This window comes from Convolutriloba macropyga, chromosome 13 (genome assembly GCF_964194025.1).
Source record: "Convolutriloba macropyga chromosome 13, txConMacr16.3, whole genome shotgun sequence".
Classification (NCBI taxonomy): Eukaryota; Metazoa; Xenacoelomorpha; order Acoela; family Convolutidae; genus Convolutriloba; species Convolutriloba macropyga.
The window spans coordinates 27,506,252-27,523,975 of NC_134480.1; the positions used below are offsets into that span (position 1 = coordinate 27,506,252).

General features: G+C 35.2%; 1 protein-coding gene across 2 annotated transcripts in view; it reads left to right on the plus strand.

Annotated features, from left to right (window-relative positions):
* The window catches only part of LOC142352031 (lipoxygenase homology domain-containing protein 1-like), a 63,788-nt gene that overhangs the window by 38,759 nt on the left and 7,305 nt on the right, over window positions 1-17,724 (plus strand). For both annotated transcript variants that reach the window (XM_075404372.1, XM_075404373.1), the window contains exons 17-21: window positions 5,590-5,775; window positions 6,349-6,493; window positions 6,805-6,959; window positions 7,741-7,940; window positions 11,682-12,383. In XM_075404372.1, the coding sequence (XP_075260487.1) occupies window positions 5,590-5,775; window positions 6,349-6,493; window positions 6,805-6,959; window positions 7,741-7,940; window positions 11,682-12,383 (1,388 nt within the window). The remainder of the gene's footprint in view (window positions 1-5,589; window positions 5,776-6,348; window positions 6,494-6,804; window positions 6,960-7,740; window positions 7,941-11,681; window positions 12,384-17,724) is intronic.

Below are 17,724 nucleotides of genomic sequence, written 5' to 3' on the forward strand. Positions count from 1 at the left end.
AGGGTGTCAAAATTAGCTATTAAAGCACGGTCACTGTTAAAGTCGAGCCTAACCTGGGTTGGATTTGATCAAAACGCACAAAGTTCATTAGTTTCTTAGTTTAAATCGCTTCAGTGGGCATTTTCTTGATAATTTTTGGTTGTTAGTAAAACTACAAGTCGATCCGGGTCAAGAACTCTGGTCTAATTATGGTACAAAAATATTGCAGTAAGCAACAAGAATGATAAGAATTATAGAAAAATGAAAGAAATGACCAAAACAATGACAAGAAAATGGAAAAAAAAACGTTGCAAAAGTAGTAAAAAAATAAAGAATAACTGGAATTTGATCGCAACGAAACTGCGAGGAACAATCGGAATGTGGACAGAAATTTTAGTAATCTCTGAAGTAGTGTCCGGAAATTTTTATGACTCAGTCTTAGAGTTCGAAAATTGATTTAACGCAACATTTCAAAAATAAAGATGTTTGAGGTCAATTGAGTACAAATTATTTTAAGTATTACAGAGCTACAATAGCTGTGGCAATAAGATTTCAAACAATATTTTGATTTTTTTTACAAGTTTGCGAGGGGGTGGCTCCACAAAAGTAGCGCGGGGATTGCGCTCTTCATTTACACGAGTAAGTTGACAAACTTTGGTAAATGCGGAACTTGCAATTTTTGTGTTTGCTACAATTGCAGACAGTGGTAAACAGCTTTACTCTCTTTATTTGAAACCTATGATGTTTTACCAGCAATATTTCGTTTTGTTCGAAGAAAATGAAGCCCAAAGTTGACAGTTGCCATGCTGATTGCCAGAAGCATTAACATAATCAGTTTTAGGACTCTTTTCATTGAATTTCCAGAGACTAGCTCATATGGCTAATTTCCTAAAAATTACAATTTTGCTTTTAGTAATTGAATCCATAGATTTAATCTGCTGATAAATTGTTCAAAGATAAAATGCGGTTGGAGATAACTACTGTTCGCACCTTGGTCGTTAAACAACGACTTTAATTTCTTTTAATTGGATTAGTTTTGTTTAATTTAGACCTATCTATCCTCAATTATAAGAAGGTTCAAATCGAGGCGAAACAATGTTGGGGTTAAATTAATGCGGCATTAAGTAACATAAGGTCAAATTGTATGTATGAAATGAATAGAGCTGACAAAAAAGAGCCTTTCAAATATATGTGTTTGAATGATTTTCTTTTCCAAAAGGCCTTTTATTAAAATGAAAATTTGACTAGTTTTTGGTCCCTTTTCATTCTGAAAAATGTCCACCCAAAATCTAAATAATATCCATATAAATTCTGACCAAAATCTGATTTTTTTGTTCTTGGTTTTTTTCTCGCTTTTCGTTCTGAAGAAATCCCAATGTACTCCTACATTTTTAATTTTTTGTCATTTGTTGGCCATTTTTTGTATTCTTAATTCTGGTTATCGATTTCCCTACATCAGAAAATGTGTCCGAATTGGCTAGAAAACCCATCTGAAAACTGTCATGTTGATAGAGTTCTATACACTTGAAATTGACTGGTGAAAATTGTTGCATCAATCACAAGTTTTGACGAATGTGGTAATGTTAGTTAACAACTAAGCACAATTGCATTTGAGTGACTTTTTTTCAATATCATTGCAGCTGAAGGTGAGTTATCTGTTCTATTCGTGCCTGTTATGTGCAAGCATGTGCATGTTATGTTTAAGTTACGTAACTCTGATGAAGTCACTTAAAAAGTAGTAAGAGAGAACCGCTAAGCGGTTCCATATAAAAAAAACCAGAAATTCGAAGTGACCTTATCAGAGGCACGCAATCGTCCTTGCTTGAAACACGAACTTGCGAGTTTAAAACCTGGCACTGTATATAGGAAAATCTGGCAATCCGGTAGATTCTATCAGTTCTTGAAGAATCCTTTGGCTTGGTAAGAATATATCATACATACAAGGGTTATAAATTAGTATTGCCGGCCGCTAATATGACCACCTGTACATTTATGGAAATTTAAAGGAGCAATGTTTCCTGTTAATTATATCTCTTAGTCCCCAAGTGATTCCGGAATTTTCACGGTGTAAGATCTGACAAATTTCTTACAAATTGTCTTATAAGAACTGATAAGAAGATGCATCTCCTTATAGAAGATCTTATAAGATGACTTGATTATATGTTTTTTAAGATGCTTGCTAAGCGTCTTATCATATCTTGCACGATAAAAACTCGATCTTGTCCGAATTTTTATCGTGTAAGATCTGATAAGATGCTTACTAAGGAATTTTGTCGTGTAAGATCTTGCTAGATAAAAATTCTTCGTAAGCATCTTATCGGATCTTACACGATAAAAATTCCAGAAGCACTGGGGTTGCTAAGTTACTTGCATATAAAAATGATTGACGATAACACTTTATCGAGTAATATCCATCCGGCTACATTGAGGGTATTCCCGTGCTGTGAAAGAAGATGACCAATATTTTTCAACTCAACTGGTTTTTATCCGATCAAAAGAGTGGTGAAATATTACAGAGTAGAATCTGGCATTGCAGAAATCAGGCATATTCAAACTTGCACGTACGGGTTTCAAGTTAATGTTAGGCAAGTCTTTGTTCAGTCACCGTACATCTGTTGCATGCCACAATTTTTGTGGGATTGTTGTTCAGTTACTTCACATCAGTTGCATTTTAGATGGCAACCGCCTATTCAAGCCCATTCCATGCGGCACAGATATAACACCGTTCCGATCCTTGTCTCAATGTTTTGCTAAGTTTATTTAAACTTCTATCGTCAGTTTTGGTAACAACTACAACAGCCAAAACTCAAATTGAACAAAAATGAGGTGTCACGGAGTTTTTAGCAGTCATAATTGAAATTGCCACAATTTTTATTTATTATCTAACGTCAGTAGAAGATAACCGTAGCACCACGTTTATCAAATAATGATATTGCACTACGTATTGGGTAAACCGTGTACAGTTGAAAGGAATTAAATTTTTAAGCTTTCAGTGAGAAAAGGCATGCACCGATATTTCCATAATTAGTTGTTTTTCTTTTTAATTGCCCTTGAACAAAGCTCATAGCAATTATTGTAAACGTGTGTGTGTTTTTAATGCAAATTTTTCGCTTGACATTTTTGCGTTTTTCTTCTGGAACATTCTTTGACTTCTCAAGTGACTTTTTTAGGCTTTCGTTCTTCATTTTTGAGTGATCTCTATTGCCCCGAAGTAAAGCGTGTTGATAATATTAAATCGATTGCAGAATAGGAGAGGTAAATGATTGGTATCGCAGTGGTTAGTGCGTCTTGTTGTGGATCGAATCCCGGCGGGGAAAAGGTTTGCACCTAAAAAGAAAAATTGATCTAGGTTACAGCCCCTGAATTATTTTGCCTCGCCTGTCGTACAAGAGCAATTCTTCCGACATTTGTCGGTTTCTGTTTTCATATTTTACCCAATAGGTACTTAGCTCTTGTGAACTTATCATGCTTAGATTTACGCCAAACTTAAAAAAACTGCTGTTCAAGCCGATCATTTGGATGAATTTATCGAGAATGTTTGTCATGATAAGAATTTATAAATAGTCCGAACTATTTTCAGGCCACTTTATGAAAAAATGGTTTTTGATCACCGCAAAAACGGAAGAGTAATTTTTGGTGAGACGAAAAATGGCAATATTACATTATTGTCAAATTGTCAGACAATTTTCACAAGAGATTTTTTTCAACATTACAAGCGCATACGTGTACAAAGTATAAGTAATGAAATTTTTTCCTTCACATAAATTAATCTCAGCTGAACAGTTTTCTGATTCAGATGACATCAAAAGACAAGTAAGTTATTTTAAAACTCGATTGGGTCTAATACAGAAGATTGAGAATAGGTCAGTTTTATTAAGGTAGGAACATAGAAATTAGTATCTAGAAGGAATAAAAGGAATGGCCTCTTAAAAGAAACTTTGAGCAAAAACCTGCTATTTTTAATTACCAATTCATACATATCCCAGAATTGTCATATTATTTTTGAGTGCAGATAAATTTTCAAACCTCAATGACACTAACGAGCAATTTTTTTAAACAGGAAAATTCGGGATTATTAAATACCTAGCCATGATTTTTTTGGCGGATGGATTGTCAATCTGAACTGAATCCTAAAGTTACGATATGTAACACTTAAAGAGCTTAGTTGCTTTAAGTTTTTTTGTTAAATTTCACTTCAAAGAGATATTAAAACTCTGGCATGCATATTTAAGAATTATTGTTGCAGAAAATTGTATTTTATTGTCTTAAACTATAGTTTCGTGATCAAAGAGAATTGATGCAAAAGTTTTAAGACAGTGAAGTCACTTGACTTTTCTTACTCACAGCTAGAAGAACAGTCGCTTTCAAGAATGTTTATTTGCAGCGTGAAAGGTGGCCAAACTGAGGTCACCCCAAAAAGAAAGAGCAAAATTTAAGAGATATTCAAATTTAGTTCAGTGCACGAACAACTGTCTGTAAAACGTCGCAAGGAGTTCATAACATATTGATTTCGGAGACATTAAAAGAGAGCTAGGTGTTTTCGAATGTGCTGTTTTTTTTTCAAAATATCGTAGACAGATCAGAAATCTGTTAATTATACGAATAATACTTGGTTCGAATTTAGACAACCAAGAGCGATTTAATCGGCAAACCAGAAGTGAGTACAAAAACTTCCTAATTGCGTTAGACATTTTCTTTTCACTTTGCAATTTACCTTAATCATAAATCGACGGCTATTTTGTAATAGTCTTGAAACATATTGTGAAAATTCTGTGAAATAACGTATAATCTTGCAAGATAATCGTTTTCTTGCACAATTTTTACAGGATATCCTTCTCCTTTGTAAGAGCCTTGCAAGATAGCCGTCCGAAATGCAAGAGTCTTGTTAGATAGCCGACCATCTTACAAGACTCTTGCTAGATATGCGTCTTGCAAGAACCATCGGAAACATGCCTTAGCAGATGTATGGGCCTCCTCAGCTTCTTTGAAGACTAAAAAAAGGCTAACACATAAATAGGAACAATCAGTCATTATCCATCCAAAACAGAAGGCGAGCTCAAAGCTGGTTGATTGCAAATAAAAGCGTGAAAGTTGAATACAATGAAATTCTTGATTTTTCTGCGGATGCGACAAAAGCAAGTGTTAAACGCAGCAATTCTTACTAAATTTTACCGCATTTAGAAAAGAATCGCGGCATTCATAGCATTTGTCGCTAGCAAATGTATGATTTTTGCGGTGAATTGTTTTAACTCAATTTTGAAGCAATTCTCATATTATTTCCACGTGAAATCTCGACATGTGCTTCCAGATTTTAGTGATTTTATTTTATTAAGAAATTTCCTTTTCTTGGTATTCAGAAAGTTCCCAGCTTTGGACTGCGGTTGTACGAAATTTAAAGGAAACAAGGTTTGCATATGAACATCCCGAACCAGTACAGTGTGTGCTATTGACGTATTTAATGTACCATCAAGGAAGACTGCAACAAGTTAAGAAATTTTTTTTTTCGAATAGAGTATTAATTAAAGTAAGAATTGATAATTATTGATATCAGGTGTTAAAATCAAAAGTTCAAACTGTCAATTCCTACAGACCTCAATTGTTGATCTTTAGGTGCTGGTACAGATGCGAATGTCTTTATTACCCTGTTCGGGGACAGAGGCGACACAGGAGAGAGGGCCCTGAAACACTCAGACTCAAATATCAACAAATTCGAACAGAACGATCACGACATCTTCACAATAGAGGCAGCCGATCTAGGACAGCTCTACAAATGTTTCATCCGACACGATAACAAAGGTAGCTGTCACCCCCCCCCCCCCCCCCGCCCACTAATGTAAGCAGAGCGAGCTGCATTTTCATGAGCTTTTGGCTAAGAACCAACAAGAGGGGGTAGTCAATCTTCAAATTAGATTATCACAATTTGTTTGCAGCTAAATGAGGAAACGAGATTTTAGTTGAAATCACTATGACGACTAATTTTTTTTATCCGACCCATTTTTTGTTTGTTGAACTTTATGCTAACGAAATTATTTTCTTCTTAAGACATCTGTGATTGATCGATATATTTCAAACTGAAAAAAAATGTGGTATTGGCAAAAAGAGTTTTTTATACAACTTGACTTCGTCCAACGAGAGGACAGCAGTGCTTCTTCAAATAACTTACCCAATTGGAGGGGAGCTAAATGAGCCAACAGGGTTTTCCCCCTTTTTATTGCAATAACTCGAAAGGAGGGGAGTACAAGATGAGTTTGTGCGGACAATAATTTAAAAAATCCAAGTTGATTTTTAGTTTAACAGTGCTAAAGTTAAACAACACAGAACCAACTCAGCCATTATTAGTCTGTACAAATAGCAGTATTGTATTTACAGGAGTGATAGGGGCTGCGTGGTTCCTTGACAAGATAGAAGTGGAGACATCTGCTCGTGATGAGCGAACCACAGTCTTCTTCTGCGAGAGATGGTTGTCCAAACAAGATGATGACAAGAAAATAGAACGGACACTCTACGCTCAAGGGTTCGCATTTAATTAGATCGAAGTGCATCTTTGCTTTCTAACATTCTATTTTACGTAACTTATTTTTGCTTTTCTATACTTTTCAGGCAAAAAATTCACTAACCGCGTGTTTCAACGAAAAATACCAAAGCTAAACGCAAATTAAAGTAAAAGCGCGGTTTAAAAGGTGGATTAAATGACCGCCTAAGAAATAGCATTTTAGCAATTCACTGCTAATTGAACACATATAAATCGAATGGACTCAAAAACAAGCTAGCTACCCCAACTCGTCCAAAGTTGGCTCTTATGGAAACTTGTCGTCTCTGTTCCAGGTACCATGGTAGCCTTCTGGTGGGTGAGCATGACTTCTCCTTGGATGATCACGTGATGTATGGAGTGCGAGTGCACACTGGGGCACAGACAGAGGACACGGGCACAGATGCCAATGCTTACGTCAATCTATTTGGAGCAGATGGAACGTCAACAGGTTAAATATTTGACATGCCATTTTTGTGTCAATATCTTTTGAATTCTTGCAATCTGCGTGGTCTCCATTATCAAATAATCTTGGTTTATATTGATCTAAAATTTAAATGTTTGCTGATTATTTCTTATTGCCAATCTTAATGTTTTCTCCGATCTTTGATGTTTCTTCCTCTCTCCCTCAGCCTTTTAACTCTCGTTTTTAATTTCCTCGCGTTAATGAACTGGGCTCAAGCCATTACTTGTCAGTGAAACATTTTGGTTTAACTGAGAATTGCCGTAATTTCTTATAAAAAATAAACAGTGTTATAAATTAATACTAAATTAACAGTGTTATAAAAATAAATTAACAATCCGTTCGTCTGTTAAGAATTTGATGTTCCGCCTTAGTTGAACGGCACATCCTATATTCAACCAAAAATGCAGGGATGAAGAAGGTATGCTTAACGAAAATTGGAATAAAAACAGTTGCTATAACTAAATTGTCGCGACCTTGGCTTTAGGTCTACGGAGAATTCCCTTCTTCGATTATGTCTTTACTGAGTTCGTAATAATTTGGTCGTTTCATGACCAAAGAAACTATCTTAACCACGACTTGACTCAAAAGGGAAAAGAACAAACTAGCAAACAAACGAACATACTCGAACAAAGGTTGAACAAGAAATAAATCATGAGTAATTCTCTACCTGTGTGAAAATTCATAATAGTTTGATTTTAATGCGATTTTAGCATCAACGAATCTCTCTCGTAGAACAAATGACAGACAAGATAATGCTCCATTTTAGGTAAACAGCTTCTCCAACATGCGACCAAAACTCAATTCAAGCCAGGCACAACAGAAGAGTTCCATATTTGGGCACCATCAGTTGGAAAGGCACTGAGAAGAGTTGATGTGAGTCACGATGGATTGAGTGAAAATCAGGACTGGTTTGTGGAGACACTCGAAGTGGATATCCCACCGATAGGGAAAAACTACATGTTCAAGGTAGCTGAAATTGGTTGTCTAAAAATCATGCCTAGCAGAAACCAAACAATGAGTATTTCGCAAGATCATGTGGTATTATCAACTCCACAAATCGTAAAACATTATTTGGTTGATTAATTTTTAATGAAAACTGAAACCTAATTTCTCACCATGTAAGGGACTTACTGAGCTAGGTAAAGGTTTAGCTAAATACAGTATTATTATACGGGATTATAGTGTTCATAGCGATGTAGCAAGTTAGGGCGATAGTTCTACCGAAAAATATTTCATAGCTGACTTTGTATTGTTGTCTTTAACAACTAAACCTCTAGAATAACATGCCGTATCTACAGCTCGAAGCAAATACCTTTTTGGAAATTTTGAATCTATTAGAAGGCAATTTGCAGCTTCTACTACTGTATTATTAAAACGTTCTGCAACACCATTTTGCTCGTGTGTTTCAGAAACTGTGAATTCGCGAGCTCTTTATTTGCTGATGCAAAATTTTCAAAGTATAAACTTTGTACTTTGTCTCATTATCATTTCGCCAATTTTGTGGTCGGTCATATTGTGCAACATACTCTCTGAAAGATTGCAATCCTTTTGTTTTGTATTAAAATTTTTTTACTGCGTGGCCACTGAATTCATCTGTGAAACTGATTGCATATCTGTTGCCGCCAATGCTAGATGGAGTCACTCGTCCAATAAAGTCAGAGCAAACGTTTTCTCGGTGTTGAGTTGCTTTACTACCACGTGCGTTTGGAACAAGGTTTTCCGAAATTTTATCATAGCACGAATTTGACAAAAATCTGAAGCATGTTAAGCTTCAATTGTTGTATGTGCTACATCTGTAAACTTCAAGCGTCCAAATTTTTTGTGCCAAAAAATTGCTTAACTTGGGCCCCCACTTGAAATTGAAGATGTCGCTTGCTTTCTTTTCTGTTTGTTACGAAAAACAATTTGCCTCTTCTTATCAATATGAGGCTTTCTTTGCTGCTTAGTTTTAGCAGTGACTTAGCTTTTGTGTGAAACTCAATTTAATTTTGTTCTGTAGTCTGGTACATGCACAATATTTTGAAATTTAATTTTTGAAGCACACCTTTAATGCCTTGAGCTTCTTCATCTACATCCCCTATTCTTTCAATTTTTTCCCTCCAACCGGAATATTAATGGTTGTTTCTAGTTTTTGAGATTTTTTAAACCACGTTTTATCTATCAACGTGTGATAAGTACTGCCCGAATCTACTATTAATTTACTTTTTGAAACTTCAAATGAGCTTCCAGATTCTAAATTAGATGCTGAACGTTTATCAAAACTTTATTTGTTAATGTTTACACGCATTTGCTAGAGTGCCTTTAGTCTTGCATATACTACATACAGCGTTTTCGTTTTTCTACGGGCTGCTAATTGTCCAGGTTTGTTATATACAAAACACAATCCAGGGCTTTTAGAACTACTAGGCCAAGGAGATGACTTCCTAGAATATGATTGGATTGAAAAGTGTATTCCAGTTTGATGAGAAGCATTGTTTGCTGACATGACCCCGTGTTGATTCTCTTCCACATCTGCGGCCCGCCTCGAAGTTAGTGAGACGCTTCCTCGATTCCAGAAAGTTTTCTGCAGGATTCAAATTCTCATGCACAACAAAAAACTCAAAGCGCAGTGGAGGGCGGTTCATTGCCATTGCAGTAAAGAACGTATAAAAAAAACTTCTCGCCAGCATAATGCAAGTGGCTGATCAGTTTTTGCGCTCTGATGAAGTACTGAGTGTTGTCTTCGATCTCTTGGGGTTGTAGTTTGGCCAACATCCTCATCGGACTCGTGAATGGTGGTATCTTCACTTCTCAATTGTTGCTGGGTAAGTTGCATGTTTTTGTCTATTACCGAGGCCCTTACTGTTCACACAGTCATGCCGAAATAGCAAGAGGCGGCTGGCGTATAGTACAATCGCCAGATATCACCAAATCTGGTTTTTGCGGCTCTCATTCTACTGTATAGCTGTAGCTCTAGCTTCCGTCTGTTCCTACTATTCTCGTGTGTGCGCACCATTGGCGTCTTTGCTCAGTGGTGATTGCCAGTCAGGTAGTTCAACTTTGTCTGCGAGGGCTCCAAAGAGGCCCTTTTTTGTGCAAGGGCAGAGAAACAGATATTCCAAGTTGCGTAGTCCTCTGTTAGTCCACTGAATGTCATCCACTTCAAACTGTTATTGAACTGCTCCATTTTGAAGTTCAAACTTCAAATTATTCGTCACAATTTCTGGTTTAGCTTTTATATACGGAGGAAAGTCTAGAAGAACAAAAACTGCCAACACCGACACTACAATCTCAACCAAAACTCTATTGGCGTATCAGCGGTCTGATTGCTGGATCCATAAACTGTTAGCAGGACTGTGGAAACGATAGGGCAACAACCCCAATGAGGCAGGCGGAGTTTTGGCAAGTTAAAGAATGAAGCCGTTTAAGCTCAAAAAAAAATTAGAGAATTAAATAAAACAATTTTAAGAGATTTAAAACGGAAGAGGAGAAGCATGAATATTTTAACAAAAATTGGACGTATTTATAGTCCAAAAAAAATAAAATATTTACAGTTTACAATTGTTTAAAGGTTAACATATCAAAATGTGGGTGATTTAGGGGCGTGTGAGTGGTTGTCATGTCATATTTACAAGCAAAAATTACTTCACTTGAGATTGTTTCAGACGTTCCATTTACCATTCAATATTACAAGATAAATATCATTGTTTTTGACAAACATACAGTTAGACTTGATTTACAGTCATGTTCCATATTGTTAGCTGCAGTTGTCGTTATAAATCTGGTAAGTTTGTTTTCTTTCTGAGTTTGTTATCATATGTTACGTTCCTAAGCTCTAAGATATTTCCTAAGTTCTTTTCTCTGATCCAATAATTAAAGATATTTTTTGTATATGTGTTCTCAATTGCCTCTGCTTTAATGAATTTAGGAGAGACAGAAATCGTGATTGTAACTAACACGAGTAATAAGGAATATTTTTATGCGAGAAGTACTTACGAATAGTTATATTTTTAGTTCACAAATCCGTAAATGTTGTTCACAGCCCCTAGGGTTTTTATAGAGCCGCGTACAGCAATGTTTTCAATTAGAAAATAATTGGGTTTGGTTTATGATCCCCTTGCAAATTTCTACCTACAATCTCCGAAATTTCTCCACTAGAATAAGGCTTACAAATATAGTTCACAACAGCAGCAATTACCGACAAACTTGCCCAATTATAACGAGCGTGTAATGCTACTATAGTAACCACCAGTATTGAGCTATTAAAGTATGACATTATGCTTCTTGAGCTGAATTGCGGCGCATGATTATTCTTTTAGACTATACAGGACAAATTTGGCCTGGCCAAACTCAATGAGTTGAATATAATCATAATGTAGGTAAACTGCGCAAAAAAGTTTAAAGTACAATTGATACGCAATGTTTCAGAATTGAATTGTGGTTTTACAATTGAAATATGCTGTTCAGAGTTGAAATACTACGAGACTCAAGTACGGGCAAATACTTTTTGGAGTAAAATACGTATTGGATCATGTAAAAAATAATATTTTTACACCTTTATAGAGGTATATAAACGATGGCTCATCACCATTTTCATATGACATTTAACCTTAACAAATTTAAAAACGTTTCATCTGTTAGCACATGCTTATGAAACTCAAAAAAATCACAGTGGGAGGGGTGCGGGCGAGGACAAAGAAACAGTTGTGAGGTCTTTTTTTACTTTAGATGTGTGATTGGATCGGAACATCAAAAGGACGAGGCAAACTTGAAAAGAGTCTCATCGCATCAGACGCAGAGACTGTCAACTACATGCCTCGAGAAGCTTACCTCGTTACCTTTCACACTGGCGATCAATTCCAAGCGGGCACTGATTGCAAGGTCACTTTAACTCTTTTCGGCAGAAGAGGAACTTCAGAACCTGTAACTGTTGCCAAAAACGAGAGCAGGTTCGAACGAGGTCGAATTGACACAGTTCTCGTAAACATTGACGAAATTGAATCATTGGTTAAAATCCGAGTTACGGTTACTGAAAACGGATTCCGAACAAATTGGTTTCTTGACAAAATTGAAGTAAAAAGGTTGACCAAATCTGATAAAGTGACTACCTTTATTTGCAATCATTGGCTGGATTCGAAGTCAAAAAAGTCATCAACAGTGACCTTGGTAGGCGAGGTTGAAGGTTCAAAATTGCTGTCTAAAAGTGGATACGAAGTTTCAGTTGTAACTTCTGACGTGAGAGGGGCTGGAACGGATGCCAATGTTAGCTTGATCATTTTCGGGGAGTTTGGCGACAGCGGAGAGCTTAAATTGAAAGAATCAAAGACTAACAAGAATAAATTTGAGAAGAAACAGACTGATGTGTTCGAGTTTCCTGAGTTGGAGGATTTGGGAGCGTTGAAAAAAGTTCGAATCTGGCATGACAATTCGGTTCGTAGCCCAGTTACATTTGTTGAACACTAAGATAGTAAAAGCATGTATAAAAGCATCATCTATTAAGCATTTAAGCATGGTGTTACAAAATTTTTCTTCAAAAAATTACATCAACTTTTAGTAGAGAACATTGTTTCGGGGCTCACCTTAAAATCACTTTATGATACAAATTTAGTGATTTTGTAAGAATAAGAAAAAAAAATCAGATTGCGGTCAGCAATATAGTAAAATTCAGAATTAATCGATTCCCAATTACGAACAACTCTACTGATGAATTTTTTGATCGAGAGAAAGCAAAGCTATCCCAATTCAAAATAATATAACGTTAGTCAATATAAACAATATATATATATATATATATATATATACTATATATCAGACAATATTTCGAATTAGTCTGATATCTTGACGATTTTTTTCTCGTTCAAAGAAGTTCCTCAAAAAAACCATAGAATAAATTTTTTTAATCTAAGAAAACGGTCAATATAGGTATGTATGCGACATAAGAGAACTTTTCGATTAGAATTCAATTGAAAAAGTATGTTCTCTTAAAGGGTTGTTCTGTGATAAAATATTGAACTCTGAAATATAGAAGACACATTGCTCGGCTCAATATTAAGCATTTTAGCATGGTGTTACAAACTTTTTCTTCAAAAATTTACATCAACTTTTTAGTAGAGAACATTGTTTCGGGGCTCACCTTTAAATCACTTTATAATACAAACTTAGTGATTTTGTAAGAATTAGAAAAAAATCAGATTGCGGTCAGCATAATATAGTAAAATTCAGAATTAATCGATTCCCAATTACGAACAACTCTACCGATGAATTTTTTGATCGAGAGAAAGCACTGCTATCCCAATTCAAAATAATATAATGTTAGTCAATATAAACAATATATATACTATTTATCAGACAAAATTTCGAATTAGTCTGATATCTTGACAATTTTTTTCTCGTTCAAAGAAGTTCCTCAAAAAAAATATAGAATCGAATTTAAAATTTTTTAATCTTAGAAAACGGTCAATATCGGTATGTCTGCGACATAAGAGAGATTTTCGATTAGACTTCAATTGAAAAAGTATGTTCTCTTATAGGGATGTTCTGTGATGAAATATTGAACTCTGAAATATAGAAGACACATTGCTCGGCTCAATATTAAGCATTTTAGCATGGTGTTACAAACTTTTTCTTCAAAAATTTACATCAACTTTTAGTAGAGAACATTGTTTCTGGGCTCACTTTAAAATCACTTTATGATACAAACTTAGTGATTTTGTAAGAATTAGAAAAAAATCAGATTGTGGTCAGCAATATAGTAAAATTCAGAATTCATCGATTTCCAATTACGAACAACTCTACTGAAGAATTTTTTGATCGAGAGAAAGCAATGCTATCCCAATTCAAAATAATATAATGTTAGGCAATATAAACATTATATATACTATATATCAGACAATATTTCGAATTAGTCTGATATCTTGACGATTTTTTTCTCGTTCAAAAAAGTTCCTCAAAAAAACCATAGAATCAAATTTAAAATTTTTTAATCTAAGAAAACGATCAATATCGGCATGTCTGCGACATAAGAGAACATTTTGATTAGAATTCAATTGAAAAAGTATGTTCTCTTATAGGGATGTTCTCTAAAGAAATATTGAACTCTGAAATATAGAAGACACATTGCTCGGCTCAATATTAAGCGTTTTAGCATGGTGTTACAAACTTTTTCTTCAAAAATTTACATCATTTCTTAGTAGAGAACATTGCTTCGGGGCTCACCTTAAAATCACTTTATGATACAAACTTAGTGATTTTGTAAGAATTAGAAGAAAAATCAGATTGCGTTCAGCAATATAGTAAAATTCAGAAAAAATCGATTCCCAATTACGAACAACTCTACTGATGAATTTTTTGATCGAGAGAAAGCAATGCTATCCCAATTCAAAATAATATAATGTTAGGCAATATAAACATTATATATACTATATATCAGACAATATTTCGAATTAGTCTGATATCTTGACGATTTTTTTCTCGTTCAAAAAAGTTCCTCAAAAAAACCATAGAATCAAATTTAAAATTTTTTAATCTAAGAAAACGATCAATATCGGTATGTCTGCGACATAAGAGAACATTTTGATTAGAATTCAATTGAAAAAGTATGTTCTCTTATAGGGATGTTCTGTAATGAAATATTGAACTCTGAAATATAGAAGACACATTGCTCGGCTCAATATTAAGCGTTTTAGCATGGTGTTACAAACTTTTTCTTCAAAAATTTACATCAACTCTTAGTAGAGAACATTGCTTCGGGGCTCACCTTAAAATCACTTTATGATACAAACTTAGTGATTTTGTAAGAATTAAAAGAAAAATCAGATTGCGTTCAGCAATATAGTAAAATTCAGAAAAAATCGATTGCCAATTACGAACAACTCTACTGATGAATTTTTTGATCGAGAGAAAGCAATGCTATCCCAATTCAAAATAATATAATTTTAGGCAATATAAACAATATATACTACATATCAGGCTATATTTCGAATTAGTCTGATATCTTGACGATTTTTTTCTCGTTCAAAAAAGTTCCTCAAAAAAACCATAGAATCAAATTTAAAATTTTTTAATCTAAGAAAACGGCCAAGATGGGTATGTCTGCGACATAAGAGAACTTCTCGATTAGAATTCAATTGAATAAGTATGTTCTGTTATAGGGATATTCTGTGATGAAATATTGAACTCTGAAATATAGAAGGCACATTGCTCGGCTCTTTTCTGTTTTTGCCCCCACGTCCGTTTGCACCCTCCACTTTTACACGTTATAGCATATTGGTTTCATTTCATACACTAACATATACAATTATATACAAACGGCATTTACAATTTAATTGTGCAACCAAGTTTTGAAATTAAGACGTATACGGTAATCAACTTTGCTTATAATGTAAACAGACAAAGAATAATGCGGGTTGTTAACATTTTTTCGCTTTTCTTTTGCAGGAATAGCTCTATGGTACTTATTTTTTTGACAACTGGAAACAAAAATTCACCCATTCGTCTACCAGTACCGGCAATTTATTATGACTAAAATAAAGGATCTCTAAGGACCAAAAAGAACATATTTGGGGGATGCAAATAGACTGACTATAAGGCTGGGGGGCAATAACAGAAAAGAGCCCATTGCTCAATTGCACTTGCCAATTATACTGCTAAGAACTTTAAATAAAAATTCTGAGACTCAAGGCTCAGAATTTGCGACCGAACAACAATCAGAATTTCTGAACTATGCTAAATTTACTTTTAAGCGGCATTGGCGTTGTAATAGATATCTAGAAAAGCTAAACTCAAAATTTGAGGTTCAATAAAAATGTGTACTCAATTTATATCGAATAATTGTCAGATTAAGAACATCCCACATGACTTCTGATTTATGCTAAAAGGAGTACCAAATAACGTCACGTACGTAAATTTAGCAGCTGATGACATTGAACAGATTTTTGTTTGGAAGTTTTGAAGCTGGATCGCAACACTTTTACTGATCAAAATAACAGACGGTAAGACTAATTATAATAGTCATCGAGACCGATTAAAAGTACGAGACCGACGGTCCAAATAGCTAAATGGGGCAGCAGAAGATCCAAAATTGCAATATCAACTTAATATTTCTCTATTGCCATTTTTTGATCCTGTCTTGAACAAAGTGGGTTAAAATCTATTTTTACAATTTCATAAAGGGTCATTTTCAAACAATTCGATGCATGAAACGATCCAAAAATTTGAATAGGTAGTTTGTTACTTAAATGGGATTCTTGAAAAACAAGTTATTTCAACAAAATATCTTTCTGTTATATTGATCTGAGCAGTTCATTTCATTGTCCCTTAAGAAATCTCAAGAACAGTCAATTTCACAAAAACTGAAAACTCAAAACTGATTAATTTATAATGAACTATTTTACTCCATTATTAATTCCATAATCAAATCAATATCCCTAGAGCGGCCAATGTAACATTCTGGCGCCCCTAGGTATATGATGGTAAAGGTTGCCATAGGTTGGGATCTCGTTTTTGCGCAAGTAGAAATTTACTGCACCGCAACCGCCGTGGCTATAATAATTTCGATTTTGTTGTTTCGGTTGTTACATATTTTACCCGCTCCATCAGTTCTCCGCAATTTTATTCATTATTTGGATGATAGAAGAAGAATTATTTGAATTATAATTAACTTGGTTATCATAACTATGGTAATTAATTCAACAGATCAGCAGTTCAATAATTCTAAATTCAACTGTCTATTTCAAATTTGCACGCGTGAAATTTTCGTTTATATTCTCCCCACTTTGGTCAGGTAAGAATATAAACTCGTGATTGAAGGATTTAACAAATTGTGAATGCAGCTGTACTTTCAATTAGATGTTGAGAAAACTCGTTTTCTTCGGTGATTTCGAAGTTTTTCTGCTGATGTATGATGACAAAAACTAATAAAATTATCTGAAGTCCCCACTCATTGGGTGACATTTAAACACAGAAGGCCTCCCCTCTCATGAAGTGAGTCCAATATCACTTGAGGTTAGTGAATTCTTGAACCGGATTTTCTTGACCCTCTGATTGGGCATAGCGGCACAATTGGATGCGACAGTCCCCATCAATTCTGACTCATAGTCGCGAATCTCTTGCAATCAGCATTGTAGCTGAGCCACGCATGGCACTTATTGATACCGCTTGAGCGAGGCGACTGAAGGCTACTGATAGGCCTGAGGGCTGGAAACCTCTGTTATCAGATAAAAGAGCTATTTTTTCAATGTTTTCCTTGTTGTTTCGGATAGTCCTCAAAAAGTTTCTAACGCCAAAGGTATGAAGTGGATACCCATATCGCTGCACTTCTGGTAGTAATGCCCAATCTTTCTGTCTTCTGCTAGGGTTAGAGCAAAACCACATGTCCTCGCCGCATCTGAGATAAGACTGGCTTGCAGTGGGGACGTAATGGTGACGTCTAAGGCTGTGGGTTGTCCTGCTATAAAACTGGGCAAATACACGTCCCCTGGTCTTGAATTATTTTCCAGCAGAAGATGTTTTTGCTCACATACTGTGGAAAGATTGGCCGACGAACATGCTGTCATTATTGTGTCACGTACTCTGTCATGACGAGAGATAATATCGCCTCGCCCGTGACATGAAACGGCATGATCTCCAAATATTTCCAAAATAGCTGACTTACAATATGGACATCTCCTGTCCGAATCATAGAGTGGAACTCCTAAACGGTATTTCAGAGCAGCTCGGAATTCGTTAGGTTGAAGGTGTAGGCCAAGAGCAGGGATAGGTGCTGTCGTCAACC